General features: G+C 29.3%; 2 protein-coding genes across 10 annotated transcripts in view; one reads left to right on the top strand and one right to left on the bottom strand.

Moving 5' to 3' along the window:
• LOC129237035 (uncharacterized) overlaps positions 1 to 9,950 on the top strand; it is a 44,638-nt gene extending 34,688 nt beyond the window's left edge. For all 5 annotated transcript variants that reach the window (XM_054871410.1, XM_054871408.1, XM_054871409.1 and 2 more), the window contains 4 exons: positions 4,723 to 4,883; positions 5,445 to 5,968; positions 6,042 to 6,250; positions 9,579 to 9,950. In XM_054871410.1, coding sequence (XP_054727385.1) covers positions 4,723 to 4,883; positions 5,445 to 5,968; positions 6,042 to 6,250; positions 9,579 to 9,626 — 942 coding nt within the window. In that variant the 3' untranslated portion in view covers positions 9,627 to 9,950. The remainder of the gene's footprint in view (positions 1 to 4,722; positions 4,884 to 5,444; positions 5,969 to 6,041; positions 6,251 to 9,578) is intronic.
• A 10,512-nt stretch (positions 9,951 to 20,462) lies between these two features.
• Positions 20,463 to 23,991, bottom strand: part of LOC129237036 (uncharacterized protein CG43867) — a 127,409-nt gene continuing 123,880 nt past the window's right edge. For all 5 annotated transcript variants that reach the window (XM_054871412.1, XM_054871413.1, XM_054871411.1 and 2 more), the window contains one exon: positions 20,463 to 23,867. In XM_054871412.1, coding sequence (XP_054727387.1) covers positions 22,545 to 23,867 — 1,323 coding nt within the window. In that variant the 3' untranslated portion in view covers positions 20,463 to 22,544. The remainder of the gene's footprint in view (positions 23,868 to 23,991) is intronic.

Genomic DNA, 23,991 nt, shown 5'->3' with positions numbered 1-23,991 from the left:
ATATGTATCTTACCCAGAATTTATAAAAAAATATTATATTATACGTTATTGCTTATACATACATGGGTACATTTGTGTGGATGTTATATATTTGTATTTTTTGGTAATTGTACTATATTACGTAACTGGTTGCCCTGTTGCGTATTAAATCGTATCTCGAATTCATGCATAACATAATTCATAATTGAACCGAATTTATATTTTTTAAAACCTTTCATATAATTTCTTGGATCTCAAAGCGTAGCTCTCTCTGCTTGGAACTATTACAAGATCTCGAATTTCGAATATTAAGAAAGAATCCATAGGGCTTGGATCGCTCGAATTGTTACCTAACTTGCCATCAAACTTTTAAATTTTTAGCTGTGTTTTATGTTCCTGAATAATTTTTTATGTAGGTAGACCGAATTTTTTTTAAATATTGGGTTAGAAATATTTCTTCTTTTATTATTTTATATAATAAAATTTTTTAATTTTTGTGGTAATAATTGGTAATTTTTGTAATTTTCCAATTATTTATTATGAAAAAATGCATGGCTTTTGTCAAATGGCCAAAAACGATATATTTGCCATATCCTGCTTTATAAATTAACAAAATTTTAAAGTTTTAGCAAAATCTTTGGGACAGATGTGCAGCTTAACAAACAGATTGAAAAAGTTTTAATCTTTTGGATGATTTGAAATTTCAAAATTTTAGTTATTTGAAAAACAAAAAAGTTATAAAATAAAAAAATGTAATAAAATAAAAAATAATAATAAAATTAATAAAAGTCATAAATAAAATAAATAATAGTAGTAAAGTAAAAAATAGAATGTAAAAAAAATCATAAATGAAAAGTTAATAAAAATTAAAAAAAATTAATAACAATTAATAAAATAAAAATTTAAATTTAATTTTTAAAAGAAATTATTTACAAAAAACAATAATAATAATAAAATAAATAAAAAAATATAAAAGAAATAATAATAATGAAATAAAAAAATATAAAATGAATAATAATAAAATAAATAATAATAAAAAAAAACAAATTATAAGTAGAAAAATTGACGGAATAAAAAAAAAATATTTACAAAATAAAAAAAAATAATTAAATGAAAAAAATTAATAATTCAATGAATAAAAATCATAAATAAAATAATTAATAATAATCCGAGTCCTAATCCTGCACAAAATCGGAATATGGTCCACTGACTCTTGTCGTTTCAGTGATCAGTCCCCGGAGACTCCAAAACACTCTCTCTTTGAACGTGAGGCTATAGCGCGGAGAAGGGTGAGACATCTCGGCCAATTGCAGCCGGATGAAAGGCATATACGCTCAGCCCAATCCAGCTCTGTCTTAAGTTTAATAAGGGAACTGCATTTGGCATAGGTACTGCGATGAGTAGAGGCTACAAAATACCGTGAAGTCGAAGTGTAAACCAGAAATTTATTCTATTTTGTTTTAACTAAAAACTAAAAAAAAAAAATAAAAATTATCAGTTGAAAAACTAATAAAACTTAACAAAATAAAAAAAAAATTGTAAATAAAAAGAAAATTGTAAATAAAAATTATAAATAAAATGACAAAAATATTAACAAAATTCATAAAATAAAAGAATCTATTTATAAAATAAAAAACCAAGTCATAAAATTAACAAAATAAAAAAAAAAGATTAAATTTTGAGATAAAAAATGAACATCAATAGGTATTAATAAAAAAAATATAATAAGAATAAAACAAAAAAATTTTAAGATAAAAAAATATTAATAAAATAAATAAAATAAAAGATAATACAAATATTAATAAAAATAGGAAAAAACTTATTCATAAAATAAAAAAAGTTAAAGAAAGTTTTTTTTTAATAAAAACAAATATTAATGAAATAAAAAGTAATAAAATAAGGAAAAAATAATAAAATAAGAAAAAAAGTAGTAAAATAAGCAAAAAATAATAAAATAAGAAAAAAATAATAATAAAACAATAAAACAAAAATAACAAAAAAGAAATAAAATAAAAAAGAAATAAAATAAAAAGTGATAAAATAGAAAAGTATTAAAAAAAAATAATAAAAAAAATTAAATTAAAAAAATTAAATAAATAAAATTGAATAAAAAATTAAATAAAAAAAAAATAAATAAAATAAAATTAAAAAATAATAATAAAAAAAAAATCAAATTAAAAATATATAAAATTAAGAAAATTAAAAAGTAATCGAAATTATAATATAATAAAATAAAGAAAAAAATAAATACAACCTTTCAATCTACCTAAAAAATTAATGAGACGTTTTTGTAATATTTTTTTTTTTATAAGTGTTCTCTATCAGCCCTGTGTTAAAAAAGTTTATAATTTTTAAATAATAAAAATAGGAATTTCTGCATTCTCATTTCTTTTTTCTCTCAGAGAACCAAATACAGCATGTAGTTCTTGTTGTAATAGCATAAAAAATCCTCTCTATACATGTTTATCGAATAAAAATTATCAGTTGAAAAACTAATAAAACTTAACAAAATAAAAAAAAAATTGTAAATAAAAAGAAAATTGTAAATAAAAATTATAAATAAAATGACAAAAATATTAACAAAATTCATAAAATAAAAGAATCTATTTATAAAATAAAAAACCAAGTCATAAAATTAACAAAATAAAAAAAAAAGATTAAATTTTGAGATAAAAAAATATTAATAAAATAAATAAAATAAAAGATAATACAAATATTAATAAAAATAGGAAAAAACTTATTCATAAAATAAAAAAAGTTAAAGAAAGTTTTTTTTTAATAAAAACAAATATTAATGAAATAAAAAGTAATAAAATAAGGAAAAAATAATAAAATAAGAAAAAAAGTAGTAAAATAAGCAAAAAATAATAAAATAAGAAAAAAATAATAATAAAACAATAAAACAAAAATAACAAAAAAGAAATAAAATAAAAAAGAAATAAAATAAAAAGTGATAAAATAGAAAAGTATTAAAAAAAAATAATAAAAAAAAATTAAATTAAAAAAATTAAATAAATAAAATTGAATAAAAAATTAAATAAAAAAAAAATAAATAAAATAAAATTAAAAAATAATAATAAAAAAAAAATCAAATTAAAAATATATAAAATTAAGAAAATTAAAAAGTAATCGAAATTATAATATAATAAAATAAAGAAAAAAATAAATACAACCTTTCAATCTACCTAAAAAATTAATGAGACGTTTTTGTAATATTTTTTTTTTTATAAGTGTTCTCTATCAGCCCTGTGTTAAAAAAGTTTATAATTTTTAAATAATAAAAATAGGAATTTCTGCATTCTCATTTCTTTTTTCTCTCAGAGAACCAAATACAGCATGTAGTTCTTGTTGTAATAGCATAAAAAATTCTCTCTATACATGTTTATCGAATGCTGCTGTCCTATGAATGCTGCGGTGTAAAACCGACTGTCGCGGAACGACAAAATACAGCTTGGCTATTAAATATTTTTTATCAGTTTTGTATGAAAATTAATAAATACGGTAACAATTCGAGTGAACCTAATATCAAATTAAACTAAAAATGTTTCATAAAAAATGCTTTTCCTTGTTCATTTATCGGTTGGTTGAACTTAAAAATTTAAATTTAAAAAAATAATTAAAAAATCAAGAAAAGCAAAACTTTGTTTTAGGTTAAATTTTTTATTAATGTTTTTGTTGTGTTTTTACTATTTGTTGTTGCATTTCTGAACAATTTTTTGATTTCGTTGCACACTTCCAATCACACAAACCACAAATATTTTATCAACCTTATCAGCAAATGAAATTGAAAATGTTGCACTTCCCAAATGAAGTGACTTAAATTTGTTTTACTACTTTTTTTTTGGTGAAAAAAACACAAAAATTAAACTGTTTATAAAGTTTTCGCTATTAAGAAGTATTTGTTTTGTCTTTAAGAAATCTTATTTCTTTATTAAGCATTATCATAAAAATTTGAAATACCAAACTGTAACTGATTGTGCTCATTGTAAGAATCAAAAAACACAAAAAAAAAAAAAAATTGAATTAAATTGTTACCCTTGTAAATTTATTCTGAATAAAAACTCACGAATTTTAATTGAGTATGAAAAGTTTTGTCACATATTCATTTATAACATAAATTGTAATGCGGCCAAAAAAATGTATTGTAAGCTATGCAAAGTGCATTTACTACTTATAGTTTAATACTCTGCTGCGTAAGCCCCTTCGTACCGCAGCACTGCTAACGCTAAATCACATGCTACACTGTGGCCTGCAAGTTGCTACGGTTTTGACGAAAGCTTTCACACCCGTAAGCACTCAACTCAGAATTTTAAGCTCAACTCAGCTGCAGCATCGGTGATATACGAAAGTGCTGGAAGCGCGCCTAACGCTCGTTGAAAGCTGCTGCCTGGAAGTGAAAACTGAATGAAGAAGCTTCGAACATAACTGCATTTTTTTCGAATAAACTTCTTTGCCTGTTTCGTCAAAATATGCACGCGCAATTAAACTGCATACAAAAGCTTTCAGCCTACGAATTTTTAGCATCAAATTTTTTTGGTTTTTGATATATTAATGCTACTAATTCTTTTTCACTCTCTTATTTTGATTTTTTTACTGACTTATCGAGAGCCGATTTGAGCTTAACAAAATATAATTGCTTTTCAGCTCTTCTTATAGCTTTAATATGTACATTGTTTTTTTTTTTTTGTAAATCTAATTTCCTTAACAAAAATGTAACTTTACAACTTCGTCAATAACCTTTAGAATGCGCGCCCCACCATATCGATGCCAAAATCGAAAATCTATGATTCAGATGAAGATAAGCAACAAAAGCAGCAAGCTCAGCAGAAAAGTGGCGCCACCGCAGGCAACAACAACAAGCAGCAGCGTGGTAAAAGTGATGGTGGGAAAGAGGCAAATAAGAGGTGGGTGCACAAGTAGTTGGAGTAGGAAATGGCGTTAATTACTTCAAAAGCTGTCGAAAGCTCTGCAGTTATAGTGAAAGTTTCCAAGTGAAAAAAATATAAAAATATTACGAGTAATAAATTGAAAAAAATTACACCTTGAAATTTTCAGCTCATATTCTACTAACAGCTTTTGAATTGCTAAGGCATGGATAAATAAATAAAAAATTAAATAAAGAGCATACAACTTCAAATATCTTACTGCTACGTGCTACAGTTATATCTCAAATCGTTTGAATTCTTCGCAAAAGCTCGGTCTTCTTTGCGAAAGCTCAAGCTTCTTTCAAAAGCTAATACCTTGCAAAAAACACGAAATAAAGCTGCTTGAACGTGAAAATGTCTATCCTCTTCTAAGTTGTTAAAACTATTACTCACATTTTCAGTTTGCATTTATAATTTTTTATAAACTGTGTTAAAGTACTCGATTAAGAACATGCAAAGCTTCACCGCGCTTTTGAGTTAATCTTCAACATTTTTAAATGATTTCCAATTATTTAATTACATTCCATCTCTCCGCCACAGTTCCCTGCAAGGTAATCAAAATTCCGGTTGGTTCGGTGGTATTTGGAATAAGCTTTCACTCAAGCCTAAAAACCAAATGATACTGCCGGATGACAAAAATCCGAGTATTGTCTGGGATCCGGAGAATAAACGCTGGATAAATACGGATGGCGATGAAGCGACAGAGGAAAGCTTTAAACCGCCACCAAAAATGAGCGATATAATGGCACAAGCGCCACCACTGGGAGCTGCCCCCCCAATGCAGCCGTATCCACAGCAACAGCAACAGCAACATCAGCAACAACAACAACAGCCACAGCCACAACAACAACCAACGCAAGCACCCCAACCTTCACCACTGCTCGACACTCACCAATATGCTCCTGCTGCCACTGTCCCCTCGCCGGCACCTGTACCGGCGTCCTCAGTTTCACCAGCGCCGGTCTCTGGCTACAGTGCGCATGCGCTGACCGGCGCCGATGCTGCAGGTGCAAGCAAAACGCCTAGTTTGCAGTCGAATATGTTCAAAATGCAACGCAATCGAAGTGAGTTGAAAGCGAAAAAGTTAAAAATAAATAATTTGTATCGAACTGTAACCGGTTTTGGTTTTCATTACAGCCTTAAAGAACTCTTACGTTGATGTGTTCAATCCCTCAGGTGCACCCATGAAGGCGACGGAGAATGTGCTGGCACCGGCACTGCCTCCAGCCGCGGTGCCTCAAAGCGGTTTTTTCATACCGGGACCGGCGCCTGTGGCCGCTACAGGGGACAATAATGATGGTGTTGCATATCAGCAGCAACAACAACAGCAAATGCCACAACAAGATGTAAGTTGAGATTAAAAACAAAATCACGAAAGCAATTTGAGTTTAAAAAAAAGGAGCGGGTTGAGTAGAGAATAAAAATTAGGTTAGGTTAGGCGGAGGAATTTTGCATATAGACTGAACCGACAAAAGAATCATAGACACTTTTTTACCACAAAAATCAGTTTTTCTACTGTAGTACAAAAATTGAAATTAATTAAAAACTTTAAAAGTAAGTTGAAAATAAGTTGAAGATAAATTAAATAAGAGAAATTATGTAAATAAAAAAATTAAATGCAAAAAAAAAACATGAACAAAATACTAAAAAAACTAAATAAAATAGAAAAATTAAAAAAATTGAATGAAATTTAATTAAATTAAAAAAGTCAAATTAAATAAAAAAATTAAATTTGCTTTAATTTAATTTGGTTAAAAAAAATTAAGAATAAAAAAGAGTAAATTTAAAATTAAAAAGTTTATGTATTTAAAATAATAAACGATTGAAAAAAGTCTATAAAAAATAAAGCATTAAGTGAATAAAATTTAATTAAATTAACAAGATTAAATTAAAGATCAATTAAATTTTAAAAATTAACTGTTTAAGAAATTAAATAAGTGAATAAAAATTTTAAGCAAAATAAAACGAATAATAAAATAAAAAATACAAAAATTAAATAAATGAACAAAAATCGTAAATAAAATAAATAATAATTTCATTAAATATAAATAATAACAAAAAAATTATTAATAGAAAAATTAACAGAAGTTAACTAAATAAATTTTTTTTAATAAAATTCAAAGAAATTATTAATAGAATAACTAATAAAATTTTATAAAATGAAAAAAATTATATTTAAAATACAAAAAGTATTAACAAATTTAATAAAAAATGATCAAATAAAAGAAACTTCTTTAATATACAAAACGCAAGAAATTAAATAAAAGCAAAAAGAATTGAAAAAAGCTAATAAAAAAAATATATTACAACAAAAATTAAAAAAGTAGTAAAAACTAAAACAAAACACAAATAATAAAAATAAAAAAAGGATAAAAAAATAGAAAAAGATGGGGAAAGTAAAGAAAAGAAAGAAATTATAAATAGAAAAACCAATAGAATTTTATAGAATAAAATAAAACTGTCCGTAAAATACAATACAAAAATTATTAAAAAATTTAATAAAAAATGATCAAATAAAAGAACCTGTTTTAATATACAAAACGCAAGTAAGTAGATAAGAAAAATAAAAAAAATGAATAAATAAAAAAAATAGTAAAAACTAAAACAAAAAAAAATAATAATAATAGTAATATAAAAAACCAAACACATGAAAAATATAAATAAAAAATAATAGAAAAAGAGGGAAAAATAAAAAAATTAAAAAATATATAAAAAAAAAGCAAAAATGTTCAAAATAAAATGCAAAACAAAAATAAAAAATTAAAAAAAAATTCAACTTTTTAAAACAAAAAAAAAAAAATAATAATTAAAACACAAAGAATATACAAGCAAAAAAAAATGTTTCAAATTAAAAAAGAAGCAAGTGGAACTACTTGCGTTACGACCAGACAAATCTGGCCATCCTACAATCTGAAACAGACAAAAACCCTTATAAGTCTTTCGAAACACTAACTAAGGCATATAATATCTCTTATCACTGGCCACTGCCTTTTGGGCACTCACGCATGTCGGCTCGGGGTTCCTCAAAACGACCTGTGCAGATACTGCGAGGACGAAGATGAGGAAGTATCGAGCAGACATTTGCTGTGCAGTTGTCCCGGTCTAGCCAGAAGTCGACTCGCTCTTCTAGGCTCTCCAACAATTGACAATCTTTCAGTACTCTCGAACCTGAAAATCGAATCTCACATCAAATTCTCGAAACGAATTAATATCTTTGACCAAAATCTACAATAAAAATCTCGGTTAGGTGGGGAAATCATATAACATAATGATCTCTAGGGCAACACAACGGACCCAACTTGCGGTCTATGTGGCACTCCGATGCGGGGTCATCCTTAAACCAACCAACCAAAAAAGAAGCACAAAATTACAAAAAAAAAGGAATTTATAAAAAATTACCAAAAAAAAAAAAAACATTAATAGAAAAAAATTACAAAAATAAATAAAAACAATAAAAAAAAATTTAAAAAAATAAATAAAAACAATAAAAAAAAATTTAAAAAAATAAATAAAAACAATAAAAAAAAAATTTAAAAAAATAAAAAAAAAAATTTTAAAAAGAAATAAATAAAAAAAATTACTATTCGCCATTTCACCGCTCGCTATTCCCATGCTCGATTGACGAAAAATTTGCATACGAAAGCAACAACAAAGTTATCGAGTAAGATTCGCCGCTAGCGAATATGGCTATAGCTCATTAGGCCGCACTGCCATACCAACACATCTAATTTAAGGCAGCTCCCTTTCCGCGTTGCCGACATATGTTCATTTGCTTCATCTATTCGCCACTTGCTAAGTCTTGGCGAAAAGAAGAGACCCAATGTAAATATACAATACTTTCGGAATACCGTTAAATTGATAAGAGGCTGACAAAAAACTTACTTATATCAATGTATCCTAACAGAGCAATTAAAAAGTGATCATGCTAGAAGAAACTTTCTTCTTCTTCTTCGTAATTGACACGATAACCGCTTACGCGATTTTGGCCGAGTTTAACGAAGCGCGTCAGTCGTTTCTTTCTCGTGCTAACCGGCGCCGGTTGGGCACACCAAGTAAAGGCAAGTCCGTCTCCACCTGATCTTTCGAACGCAAAGGAGGCTTTCCACTTCCTCTGCTACCACCAGCTGGCACCGCATCGAATACTTTCAGAGATGGAGCGTTTTTATCCATTCGGACGACATGACCCAGCCAAGAAACTTTATAGCCCTTAATTTGTTGTAGTTGTCTCTGTCGGATAGTAAATTTCGTTCACGACAGTCCGATTTACGTTACTTGAATGTACGGACTTAGATACTGATTAGCACAATTTCCGGAAACTTTTTGATTTCAAGCAAGAATTTAGCAAGAAGAAGCTCCCACATCTAATATTTTTTCAACATTGCAACTTAATGAATTCTTATAAAATGTGTATGTATATACAGTAAACTCCGACTAAGTGCCGCCAAAATTAAATGCACGAGCTGCTGTATTTTTGGTAGGCTCAAAATTCTCTATCATTTTCCATATAAATTCAAAATTTTTTTATGTCTAATGCGAGAGCAAAAAAGTAGAATTCTTTGTTTTTAATTTTATTATACCTTTTTTTATATAATATTTGGAAACATATTTTTTTTTCGTTATCACTTAAACAATTTTTTCTAATTACGCTTTTTTTTCTCTGCTCTTCCATTTCAGGTGCCACAATTCTACAATCCAAACCAATTCGGCGGTGGTGCTTACTAGATAAGTCAGGCTTTCACACATACACCTACATATAAACATACATACACATAAAGCTTAATTTACATAATACGAAAAAGTAAAGGAAAGAAAATAGACGTAAAGAAATATCTTAAAACGTTAATTGCTGACTTAAAAAATTTAACAAAAAAATTCATTCAACTGCAAAAATAAGCCTAAAACAGATGAATAATTATAATTTATGTATGTATGTATAGTAGCAAAAAAAAAAGATAAATCAAAAATCAAAGAAAAAAAAAATAGATTATTGAATTAGAAGCAGCTTGTATGGAATGGTTAGTGTTGGTGAATAGCGCTGAGCGGAGCAAAAACTATGTGTGTGGTAGTAGCAAAAGAACTAGCAAATGAAAGAAAGACGAAAAATCATAAAAAATAAATACATTTACATAAATATTTAACAGTAAAAGTGGCAGGGCCGGCGAAAATTATTAAAATATATGTAACGGGAAACTGGTAGATTGATTTAAGAACATATACCATAGTATATGTATGCGTGGAACTGTAAAAATTGAAAGAGCAAAGTAACAACTAACACACGTGTGCGAAATAAATGCAGACGACGAGAACTATGCGACATTTAAATATCCTTTGTGCTTGTAATGATTTGTAATTTTGAATAAAGAGGAAAAAAGAAAACACGAAAACACAAAAGTAAGTTTATGTTGTAAACATCCACACACACATACTGATGCCTATATGTTTACTGCAGATTATATTTTAACGTTACAATTACTTTTAAATTTATATAATTAAATGTCTACATATTATTATCACTATTATTATTCTCATTATGATTATTATAAATATTGTAATTGTTTGTGAACAGCATTGCTTAAAGAAATTGTTAAATAGTTTTAGTTCTTAAAGACAAAACAAATACAAATGCGAAACGAAACGAAAACTAAATAAAATCTACAATTATCTGCTACAGCAAAACTAAAACAAAAAACAAAACAATTAAATTTCTTAAACTAACATTGGGAAGCATTTCGTTAAAAAACTCGTAGATATATATTTTTTAACATTTTTCAAATTATTTTGATACTTTTTTATTTTTTTCCTAAATTATTTTTAATGATTTTATTTTTTCTAAATTATTTTTAATGATTTTAAATTTAATTTTTAATTTGATTTTTCCTAATGTTTATTTTTTAAATTTTATTTTCTTTTAATTTCATATTATTTTTATTTCCCAAAAATACAATTTTTTTTATTAAAAAAATAAAAATTCAAAAATAAAATATAAAAATATATGACATTAAAAATTAGTAAACGAGTTTTCTTTCTAAATTATTTTATTGTTTTTCCATTTTTTTTCTAAATTAAATTTCTTAAACTAACAGTGGGAAAGCATTTCGTTAAAAAACTCGTAGAAATAATTTGTTTTACATTTTTGAAATTATTATTTTAATGATTAATTATGAATTATTAAATTTTCTAAATTATTTTTAGTGATCTTTTTTTTCTAAATAATATTTAATTTTTTTTACATTTAAATTTTAATTTGATTTTTCCTTATGTTTATTTTTTAGATTTTATTTTCTTTTAATTTCATATTTTTACTATTTTTTGTTTTTATTTATCAAAAATAATATTTTTTTATTAAAAAATAAAAATTAAAAAATCAAATATAAAAATAAACGAGTTTCCTTTCTAAATTATTTTATTGTTTTTCTAATTTTTTTTCTAAATTGAATTTCTTAAACTAACAGTGAGAAAGCATTTCGTTAAAAAACTCGTAGAAATAATTTGTTTTATTTTTTTCAAATTATTATTTTTAATGTTTTTCTTTTATAATTTTTTGCTAAATTATTTTTAATGATTTTATTTTTTCTAAATTATTTTTTAATTTTTTCTAAATTTTTTTTTAATGTAATTTTTAGTTTGCTTTTTCCTAATGTTTATTTTTTAATTTTATTTTCTTTTAATTTCATATTATTACTATTTTTTGTTTTAATTTACCAAAAATAATACATCTTTATTAAAAAATAAAAAATTAAATATAAAAATATATGAACATTAAAATTAATAAACGAGTTTTCTTTATCAATTATTTTATTGTTTTTCTATTTTTTTTCTAAATTATTTAAAAATTTTTAATTTAATTTTTCCTAATGATTTTTTTTAATTTTATTTCTTATTATTACTATCTTTTTGTTTTCATTTATAAAAAATATTTTTTTTTAAATATATAAAAATTATAATAAAAATTAAACAAGCTTTCCTCCTAAATTATTATTATTATTGTTTTTTTTCTAAATTATTTTATTGTTTTTTAAATTGTTTCTATTTTATTTAAAAAAAAATTTAATATTATTTTTTCTATTGCCATTCGGACGACATGACACAGCCAACAAAATCGCTGAATTTTTAGTCGTTGCGCTCGTACAGCCCATTGTTCCCTTACCTGCGACACTTGGCCAATGTGCAAAGGTCCAAAAATCTTCCGTAGAATTTTTCTCTCAAACACACCAAGGGACGCGTCATCGGAAATTCCGTCTTTAATATTCGGACAAATATTGGTGCTGATTAAAAGTTATGAATATTCGAAAACAAAAATCACACTCTGTTACATCGATATTTCTTATATCCAACATATATCGGTTCTGATTTAAAAATATCGAACAAAAATATCAGGCTTCTTATGGCGATTTGGTCAATCAAATGACAAAAAATATACCCAAAAACCAATAGCGAAAACTAATATCAGGCTCTTGGTATGGGGAGACTAAAATTATCTATTACTGGTTTGGAAGCAACGATTATTTGATTAAATTTTTATATTTATGTATATTTAGCGGCAGGCTAATCATCTACCCTGTCAGAAATCAAGTAGATTAACGAAACCAACGCAAGACAAGAGTCTTGTCGAGGCCCTATGCTCCCGAGAGCAGTGAACAAGTAAAAACAATTTAGCGCATACATCTTTTGTTGGGTGTTTTGTGTTTGACTGTGCTCCTCCTTTAATTTGTGGAGTGCACTCAAATGGAGGGACCTACAGTTTTATGTCACCCTGAAACAACAGATTTTTTATGAGGTTTCTTATGAGCAGCTTTTTCATGGCAAAAACAAACTTGGAGCTCTTCTGTTGAGAGGCGATCGCCATTAGAAAAAACTCTTTCTTTTATTTGGTGTTTCATGCGCTCAGTGTGTTTCGAAACCGGGCGTTACCGAATGGTAGTTGCGCACAAATTATTTGGTCACGGCGGCCGGCACTTGAGAAGAAGTGTTGGTTTATGCTGTGTTGAGATTAAAAAGATTTATTATTTGATTGGAGAAAGTCCACTTAATGGCTTAGTGATGCATTTTACCCAAGCTAATTAATTCCATTATCCATTACATTTTTTATTCTCAATGTAACGGCTTTAGTTTGAATTTTATTGTTTGGTTTTTTTTGCTCATTTGTACCTAATTAAATGAATATCGTAAAACAATTAATTATTTCTGATTTTGATTTTATATTTTAATAATATTTTATTATAGTTAATATAAATTTGAAGTTTTCGGATATTAAAAAAATTCAAATTTTTAAAGGGAACTATACATATATTTTTAATAATATATACGTAAATGTACATATATATATATATATATATATATATATGTATATGGTATTAATTACAGATGACTATTTACTATTTTCTAGAATTTTAGTTTAATATGAACGTTCAAAAAGTTTGAATTGGTTAAGGTAGGTGAAATGGTTGAAGTGCCAGTCTGGCATTCCTCAAGTAGCACTAAAGCGCCGTTTTTATTTGAGTTGGTTAAAAAATTGGTCAAATTGAAATTTCCCACAGCTTTTGTGTTTAAAATGCAGACCTATAAATTCCTATAATTTAAAAAAATCTGTAGTTATGAAATTGACAGCAAATCCGCCATTCATCCCATTTCAGTCTGGGTTTATGCAAAAAGTGAGATATGAACGGCGCGACTATAAAAATTATATTTTTTGAAAAACAAAAAAATAAAAATTAAAAAATTAAAAGTTACTCAAACTAATACTTGAAAAAAAATTTAATAAATTCATTTACATGGTATAGTTTTTGTATGAAAGCAAAAGTTCTAAATTTTCTCATATAAAATACTTGTACAACATTTCCTCACCACGGATATGTGCAAAAAATATTTATTTATCAAAATGAGAATTGAAAATGGTTATAAAGATAAAACTAAAAAAAAATATAAATAATAAAAAATCAACAAATATACTATATAAAAAATAAAATATATAGAAAACAAATGTTTACTGAAATGTGAAAGAAAATGTGTTAGCGTGAATTAATTAAATAAATAAAAACTATACACACAAATACATATGTACGGAGTTTGTTTTATTTCATGTTTATACCTTAAACGCGAAACGTCGTGGAGGTGGTCATCAAAAGAGTGCAGCGTCACGTGAAATGGTTCAAAAAGTGAAGAAGCGACTTGAGCGAAATCCCCGAGAAGTGCCATTCAAATGGCGAAAGAACTGAAAATATCCGACCGTAGCTCAAAGTCAAGCCTTACAAAATCCAAAAGGTGCATGATCTCACACCAAAGTATGATAGCAGCAAGTCAGACTTGAGAGAGCGAAGGAGTTGCTTCGCTTGGCCGAAAGCGGTCAATTTCCGAACAGTGGGTTTTCTGACAAGAAACATTTTGAAATTGAGCAACTCGTAAACTCCCAAAACGATAGGGTTTATTTGAGAATTTAAGTCATCCATTGGTCACCAGGTGAGAGCACCCGCCACAGGTAATGGTTTGGGCGCTGTAACCGCCGATGGGCGCTCTCCAATCGTCTTCATCGAGTCTGGCGTTAGGGTAAATACGAAATATTATCGAGAGAGTATTCTGGAGGTTGCTTTGGACAGACAAACATCTCGGTGACAGACCATGGACGTTTCAACAGGACTCGGTACCGTCTTACAAAGCTCGAGGGAACCAAGAATGGCTAAAAACAACGTTCCAAATTTCATAACGTCCACACAATGGCTCTCTAATTCGCTAAACGCGAATCTGATGGATTATTCTCTTTGGATCATTTTGGAGAGCAAAGTCCGAACTAAAAGATTCATCAGTCTCGAAGCGCTGAAAAAAGCCATTGCCTGCGAGGGGCCAAAATACCAGCAAGTCACATTCGGGCAGCTTGCGATTCATTACTGGGCCGTCTCAAGGTGATATTCAAGGCAAAAGGTGGTCATATCGAGCAAAAGTAAATGGATTTTTAATTTTGTATTATTTTCATACATTTTTTACTTTAAATTTTCCAAACTAATTTTATGACCTTTTTAATTGGTTACACTTCGAGGCCGGACCTTGTAATATTTTTCAAGAGTCGCGCTGCTTTTGCTCAAGGTAGACTATTTTATGTTTAGCAATTTTTCTTTTGTAAATATCACGGCCCCTAGTAACCAGTTAAGCACCCAAATCTCTATAGTAGTATTCGTAATTAAGTTATAAGAAAAAAAACACCGAGCTTAAGAGCTTATTTATACGGGTTTGCTTCGAAGCACATTGCGGCTGCTCAGACTTTTCAATATTTTCTTAAGGAGAAAAAGTGCCTGATATGCTCTTTCAGCAGTTTCGTTTTGTAGACAAAAGCTTTGTAAGTTATCGAATGAGGCTCTTGCTACCTTCACTGACATCTCTGCCAAAGGTTCTGGTGTATCGTCTTCATCTTCATCGTTGCTCTTTTCATTCGTATCTGTCGCAGATAAAATTTTACCATTGGTTAGTGATGCTGAGCCAGCAACATCTTCATCCACTTGAACATAGTCAGAAAAACTCACACCGCTGATGTCAACTACTGGTACCATTGATGGTTCTTCATCATCCATAATTATTTACGAATTGTCCTGATCTTCTTTTACGACATCGCTTTTCTTATCACCTCCTTCTACTTTTTCAATTAATTTCTTGTTTTCAGCAAACGTCAAACATTTGTACCTTTTAGGACCCATAAAGGGTGATTTTTTAAGAGCTATAGGAAAGTTTTTCAAACAAATACACGTAAAATTCAGAAAATGCATTAAATTTTTATTTAAATCGATAGTACAGTCCATATAATTTAATGTTTGAAGATTATTTCATGCAAATGTTGACCGCGACTGCGCTTCAAATGGTCCATCCGTTTAGTCCAATTTTGACATACTCTTTCCAATGTTTCGGCCGGTATCTCACATATAAATGCTTTAATGTTATCTTCCAATGCGTTAATTGAAGCAGGCTTGTCTGAATAGACATGAGCTTTAACATAGCCCCACAAAAAATAATCTAAAGGCGTTATATCGCACTATCTGGGTGGCCAATTGACAGGTCCCAAACGTGAAATAAAATGTTCACCGAACTCGCCTCTCAACAAGTCCATTGTTACGCGTGCTGTGTGGCATGTGGCACCGTCTTGCTGAAACCGCATGTCATGCAAGTCACCATTCACAGTTACGTTACGATTCGCAGTATCTTTGAAGAAGTACGTTCCAATGATATCTCCAGCCCATAAAGTGCACCAAACTGTGACCTTTTCTGCATACATTGGTAGCTCTTGCAATTCTTCTGGCTGATCTTCACTCCAAAATCGACAATTCTGCTCGTCGCTGAACACAATTTTTCGATAGAAAAGTGGATTTCGGCCAACTTTTCAAGAGACCATTCACCAAAAATTCTGCGTTGCGGTAGGTCGTTCGGCTTCAATTCTTGCACCAGCTGTATTTTGAAAGGCTCCACACCTAAATCCTTTCGCAAAATTTTCCACGTTGTTGAGTAACAGAGGCCCAATTGCTGCGAACGGCGACGAATCGATAATTGATGGTCATCATTAACACTGGCCGATACAGCTGCGATATTTTCTTCAGTTCGCACTCTACGTAAGCGTGTTGGTGGTTTGATGTCCAATAATGTAAATTTGGTTCTAAATTTAGTCACAATAGCTCGAATAGCCGCTTCAGTGAGTCGATTAAATTGACCATAAAATGGAAGAAGCGCGCGATAAACTTTCTTAACAGAACACGCATTTTTATAATAAAATTCAATTCTTTGCAAGCGTTGTTCGTTTGTAAGACGATTCATGGTTAAATTATAAACCAAACTGAAGGTGTTTGACAGTGAAACAAAACACGAAACGTGCATCAGCTGTTTAAACCAACTGTTTGAAAAGATAATAACTAAAAAATCACCCTTTATTTAATAAAAATTTTTAATCTGTATACCAACGAAGCGATTCGTGCGGAAGCGTGCGTCAAAATGTGCCTATGTTTTATGCGTAACACGCAACCACGGACAGCAAAGCTATTTATTTTCATGGGAGTCCCAAAATTCAAAGTTCTTACTAACACACTAAGAAACTTTGCAAATTTGAATTGTCGAGTATGAGTTCGAATTACCGCGTCGTAGCAATGATTTTTTTGTTCGAATTACCGAGTGCATAAAAATGTATGGACATAATTCGAAATATAAAGAGATTTTGTAGGGGACTCGTGATAACTTTGAATTAATGAGAGGCTCGAAATATCGCAGGTTTGAATTAACGAGAGTCGACTATACTTTAAAACAAAATATTTGTTTTGCATGCAGCTCTTATGAGCTACATTGCAACTGGTGCAATTTTCGTCACTCTCGAACTAGTATAATTTTTTCCATCAATTACAAGTTCTTGCACTAGAATGTTCGCTGATTTATGCCTTCTTCACCTACCACTGGTGGTGGTAATAAAAAAATTAAACTTAACAATTTTTTTGAAGACGTTTCTAACAAGTTTCCAGCTATTTGGAATTAGGTTAAGACACGCTTTGAAAATTTCCACTAGCCATGGTAGAATATAATCAAGAGTTCCTTTTAACATCTTAGGAAAATCCCGCCAGGGCCTGTAGGTTGGATAGTTTGGTTTTTTTTTTACTGCAGGATACTTACTTTGTGTCAAATTTCAAGGTAATAAAACATTTTTATTTTTATTACTTTTTATTACTTTTTAATATATATATATATTTTTATTTATTTTTTGGTTTTATTTTGGTTTATTGCCCTGCTACTTACATACAAAAAATTATACAATAATCCTCTCATAATCATACAACACATAATAATAATAGTTGCGAGTGGAATACGCGCGTTCATTGTTCGATCATTTCTTAATATTTATTTATTATAACTACATACGTACGTACATGGTAAATAGCAAATATGTATGCATGTATTGTAATACCGTTATACAATGTTTATAGGTATGTACGTGTGTATATACTTTGGTATATTCATATTTTTCATAAATAAATTTTTATTTGCTTAGAGTAAAATTTTCGTTTAAATGAGAAAATTTAGTTTGCAGATATCAGAAATCCAGTGCTGAGTATTTTTTAGTTTTAGTTCAACCAATACACACAGAAAAGTAATAAGTTTTATAAGGAAATAAACACCCATATTTTCAGTTATTTTTAATTTTCTTATTTTTTACTTTTCGGTGAGTGTGCACAAGAAGTGAAAAAAGAGCCGGAGAAGTGCCATCATCTGGTTAGTTAAAATTTGGCTGAGTACCGCCGCTTGTTTGTATCTTTGCTTGTATGAATGCACTAGAAACTCCATCTTAAAGTATAAATATATTTGCTCGACGCCTACTTCTACCACAATTTCAATGCCTTGAGTCATATTTTGCTTTTTGCTTTTTGTATAGGCTCGTACGCACTAAGTGTAAGGACAAATTCGTGTTTGCGAAATTTTCACATATCTTCGGTTGCATAAAATTTCTATTTGTTTTTATTTCAGTTTGCGTCTATGCATATGTATGTATGTATATGTGTATTTACAATGCTTGGTATGAAAGTTTGCAAGCTAGTAAATATGTACGCATATCTCCATGACAAGCAATTCGACAAAATGCCATACAAATAGCTGACACGAATTATTAGCTTATTTTTATTAAATTAGGAAAAAAATGTTTTTGAAAAAATTGTATTTTTTTCACAAATTAAATTTCAGAAAAAAAATTAAAAAAACGAAATAAAATTTTTTTTTTGAAAAAATTAGTTTTTGGCTTACAAAATTTTTTTTTTACAAAAATCTTTTTTGTTGTGTCTTTATTTCTGAAAAAATCATTTTTTTTTTTAATTTTTTATTTTTGAAAAAAATTTATTTTTCCACAAAATAAATTTGAGAAAAAAAATTTAAAAATAAAAATGAAATAATTTTTTAAATATTTTTTTGTTTTAGAAAATTTTTATTTTTGAAAATTTTTTTTTACAAAAATCTTTTTGCTGTTGTGTCTCTATTTCTGAAACAATCATTTATTTTATTTTTGATAAAATTTATCTTTTTGACACAATTTTTATTTTTGAAAAAAAAAAAATTTATTTTTATATACATATGTATGTATGTATATTTAAAAAAAAATAAAGGTGTTGTACCAAAATTTTATTTTTATATAATTGTTTTACAAAATATTAAATTTTAACAAAGCAACTTTATTTGTTTAGAAATAAAAATTTTATAAAAAACTTAATAAGCTGGAAAAAATTAAATTTTGTAAAACAAAAAACAAAAACTAAACAAAAAAACAATTGTTTTTACAAAATTTTTATTTTTGAAAAAATTAAGTTTTTTTACCTAAACTTAAGTTTTTGAAAAAACTAAGTTTTTTGAAAAAATGTTATAATTTTTTACAAAATGTATGTTTTTGGCGGCCGCCGTAGCCGAATGGGTTGGTGCGCGACTACCATTCGGAATTCACAGAGAGAACGTCGGTTCGAGTCTCGGTGAAAACACTAAATTAAGAAAAAAATTTTTCTAATAACGGTCGCCCCTCGGCAGGCAATGGCAAACCTCCAAGTGTATTTCTGAAATGAAAAGCTCCTCACAAAAATATCTGCCATTCGGAGTCGGCTTGAAACTGTAGGTCCCTCCATTTGTGGAACAACATCGAGGCGCACACCACAAATACGAGGAGGAGCTCGGCCAAACACCCAAAAAAAGGGTGTACGCGCCAATTATAAATAAATAGGTAATAAATGTTTTTGGAAAAGTTTAATTTTTTACAAAATTTTGTAAAATCCCTAAAATTTTATTTTTTACTTTTGTTTGTGAAAAAATTTTGTTTTTACAAAAATCTTTTGTTTTGTTTTTGGAAAATATTATTTTTTTTTAATTTTTATTTTTGAAAAAATATATTTTTAAAAAATTTTGTAAAAAATTAAATTTTATTCAAAAACAAAATCAAACTAATTAATTAAAAAAATTAATTTTTCCAAAATCTTAATTAAAATTTTGTACAAAAAATTTAATTTTTCCACGAATAAAAGTTTGGCAGAAAAGATTTACTTGCTTAGAAATGAACACTTTAGAGAAAACCTAATTATTTGAAAATAAGCTGGAGAAAATTAAGTTTTGTTTACAAAATTTGGTTTTAGAATAAATTTTTTAGTAACAAAAGAAATTAAATTTTTTCAAAAATAAAAATTAGAAAAAAAGGAAAAAAAATTTCAAAATTTTTATTTTTGTAAAATATAAGTTTATAAATAATAAAATTTTATTTTTGAAAAAAATTAAGTTTTCGTCACAAAAATTTTATTTTTGAAAACATTTTATTTTTTTTTGAAAAAAGTTTAATTGTTTACAAAATTTTGTAAAAATTTAAGTTTGAAAAATAGAAAAATTTTTTTTAATTAAATTTTTTTTATTTCAATTTTTGAAAAAATTGAATTGATTTTCAAAAAAAAAAAATTTTTTAATTTTAATTTTTTAAAAAATTAAATTTAATTAAAAAAAAAAAAATTTTACAAAAAAAATTTAGTTTTGAGTTCAAAAAAGAAATTTAGATTGTGAAAAATAATTTTTTTTCCAAAACTTTTATTTTTGAAAAAATTTTATTTGCTTTTAAATTTGTAGTGTTTTTCAGAACTTTTTCGCAGAGCTTTTTGGCCGTCTTCTATCAATCAATATTTTTTTTTAATATATACTTCTATCCGTTACGCGCTAAAATTTACATTTAGAATATATTCATTTATTACATACATAAATATAATAATAATAGGTTTGTAGACGAATTTTTCTTTTCAATATTAAGCAAATAATGTTTGTGACTTTCAGCATAACAATGAGTGCAACTTAGCTCTAAATTAGATACACTTTGTATATATTTTGTAATTCGCTTTTTTTGATTTTAAATTCACTATACATTCGTCACTAACGGTAAATTAGCGCTGCATAGCAAAGGCCTTCGTAAGGTAATAAGACAAACAAATGATTTTTTTTCGTATTATTGGCGGTGCAACTTTTAGGTAAACAGTGAATGTCAAAAACTAAAAGGCTTCATTAAACATTTAAAGCTCGCATTTCAAAAATTTTGCAAAGAGCTGTGAGTTTGTGGAACTTTTCGTAATTAAATCAGCGCTAGTTTTGCGGCTAGAGGCCCTATGTCCCACCAGGGAGCACAGGAATTAAGAGAGACTTTTGCGGTTCGAAAATTTTACAAGCTTCCGTAAATAGGAACTTTTTTTACTGTAAAATTGAAGATCAATATCTATAAAAAAGTAGTTAATGCTTTTGAAAGGAAAATAATTAAAGTGAAATTCAAGACGAATATTCATCTTTTTTTTAATTTTCCAAAGTTACGCAACATTTCACTGCACAGGTTAAGTACAAATGAAAAATCACAATGGCTTGATCGCTTTACATTTCCTGCTTTTTGAAAGATTCTTGTTGGTCCCAAGTGTTTATTTGGAAAGCTTCTAAGCTTTTATTTTTGTTCAAAACTTGGCGCTAATTCTTTAGAAAGTTTTCAAGCTTATTAAAGCTCTTTATAATAATAAATAAATAGTCAAATTTGTATAGCTTTCACTTCTTTTCAAAAACACTGAAGTTCGAAAGCTCAGCAGTTTTTATTTGAACTGGCTTTCACTGCAGCACCAAACTACCGTTAGTTTTCAACATTTTCATTTTTTCGTCAACATTCTCGTGTTATTGTATTTTAAATAGGAAACATAGCAGTTCGATTTTCGATTCTTGATTTTGTTCTTATCAGACATAAAACGCATTTCAATGCATATCATTAGATAGATATTTGGTTTTAAAAAAATTTTATATAGAATTTTCTCGTTTTAACACTTCGTCATTCTTTAAAAAATAAATAGTTTTGATGCCAAAAGGTATATTCATAGGCGCCATGAGAAGAATATGAAAAATATATAGCATAAAATGAGGCATCGTGTTTTAATGTGTGGGCCAGAAGTAAGGATACGGAAGATACACTGGAACTTGAAACGTTAAAGATGGAAGATATATTTGAAATAAGATTTTTTTGGTTTTCAAAAAGGTATTCGTGAACTCAACTGGGTTAGGTTTGGAGCTCTAATTAGCATAGAGAAATTTTCAAGTAATTTGGAAACGTTACATTGGACAACAAATAGGTGCTACAGGTCTTGGAAGACTTAACAGAAATAATTACTCGAAGGAAAATGACGCAACTTCTTTATAGAAGATGCAAAAATGGTACAGAGAAACAGATTTCTTACACCATGAAATAAAATTAAAAATAGGTAGAGCACAACACACTAATATGCCCCAACATCGTTGATCCTTTTTGTACTAAAAAAAACTTCTTATTCCTTGAAATACTTTTGAAATGGAGAGCCCGTCGCAAGCGTTAAAAATCTTTGTAGTGAAAGTGAAGTTTTATTGTTTTCTATCGAAACCTGGGTCAAACTAGTTACTGCTTAACTACTTGCATAGAAAGTGGGTGCAGCCCGCAGGCTAATGTTGTAAATCGGCTCTTTGGTTAAATTACTAATTCAGTAAAAAATCAAATCTGTTGACCGGCAGCGGAAATCTCTGCTCCTTCAACCTGTTTTGTTCTACAAATTAAACTTAATTTAGTTTTTGGCGCTCGTAAATCGCTTATTTGTTACATATACCGCTATACCGTTATACACTTACTCTCTACTTGATGCGCTGATGATCGGGCGTGCTTTTCAATATATCCGGTTGATGATGATGTGTATGTCCGTGTGAAGAGCTCATCGTGCCCTGATGACTGCCGCCCAATGTATGCGTACCAATGCCGCCACCACCGCCGCCGCCGCCACTGTAATGGGATGAGCTCAGCGTATGCGAATGTGTGGAGTTGAGCGTGTGTGTGGCATGCGAATTGAGTGTATTGTGCGCCGTTGTGGTCGCATTGGTAGACATGCCGGCGGTGGTTGTGCCGCAACCCCCTACACCGGTGCCCGTGCCCGTACCAGTACCGGTACCGGTACCAGTGCCGCCGGCCGGACGTGAACGTAGCGAACGATGTGAGCCATTGCGTGTGAGCGTATTCATTTGTGGTGTGCCGGGCACTGTGTGACCGAGCGCATTCATGTAGTCGGCGATTAGCAGCGTAATTTCGAGTATCTTTGGTTTGCTCATGGCGAAGAGCAATTTCTGTTCTTGTGTGCCGCAAGTTGCTAGTGTATCCTCGCTGGAGACGACTAACATGAAATCATCTTGACATCCACCGAAAGTCATCACCGATGTGTAGGGATAACGTGCCATTGGTGTCATCGAGCTGAGTTCGAGCACGTTGAGCGCATCCTCGGAGATGGCCAACCAGGCCATTGCCTGATCGGAGTGACGCGGTTTGGCTTGAAAGAGACTGGCGCCAAAGTAGGGCCATTTGCGACAGCATGTCAAATATATGCGTACACAGTCGAGTGTTGAGCGTCCTTTGAGCAACATCCACTTTGAGATGAGCAACTCTTGCACCTCTTTGAGTTGTTCGGCATTGAGCGCATCACGATAGCGATAGGGATAGAATTTATCGAGCGCTTTGAGTCCAACGTTGCTACCCGTGCCGCGCGATTTTTCGTGCGAGTAGTCGCCCATGTCGATTTGTGACATTAGCGAAGCCAACTCGAGCGCAAGATCGCGCGACAACGGAAAACGTCCTTGCACTATTTGTGCATTCGTTTGGTAGCAAAACAAGAGGCGCTCCTTGTCCGTTTCAAATTTGACTGTGTGTCGCCAGTACAGACGATTCTTGTAGGTCAATTGGATGACACGCGTATTCTCGAATTTGCCGGAACCTTTTTCCCGCAAAGCAGTCTCCCACTTGGAAATGACATCACAAAGCTTGGCTAATGGATCGAGATAGTGTTCGAGGTCTTTTTCGATGGGGTCGTCGCTGAAGAGGCAGAAACCATTTGTGGCATCGCGTGTGCCGATCTCCTGGGCGAGCGTGGTTTGGAACTCCTCGATCGTCGTCGAGCCATCGAAGGAGACGACCTGCAAGAGAGGCGGGGGAAAATACAAATGGTGAATACTAAGAAATGGAACACAGATTTTCAAGAGCAATTCAGCTGGCTTGGGTGTTTGAAAGTTCTATTTAGAAGTTTCTAAAAGTCTTAAA

Source organism: Anastrepha obliqua, chromosome 2, assembly GCF_027943255.1.
Source record: "Anastrepha obliqua isolate idAnaObli1 chromosome 2, idAnaObli1_1.0, whole genome shotgun sequence".
Taxonomy (NCBI): domain Eukaryota; kingdom Metazoa; phylum Arthropoda; class Insecta; order Diptera; family Tephritidae; genus Anastrepha; species Anastrepha obliqua.
The sequence above is the reverse complement of the archived record's forward strand: the minus strand, read 5'-3'. Positions and strand labels throughout refer to the sequence as shown.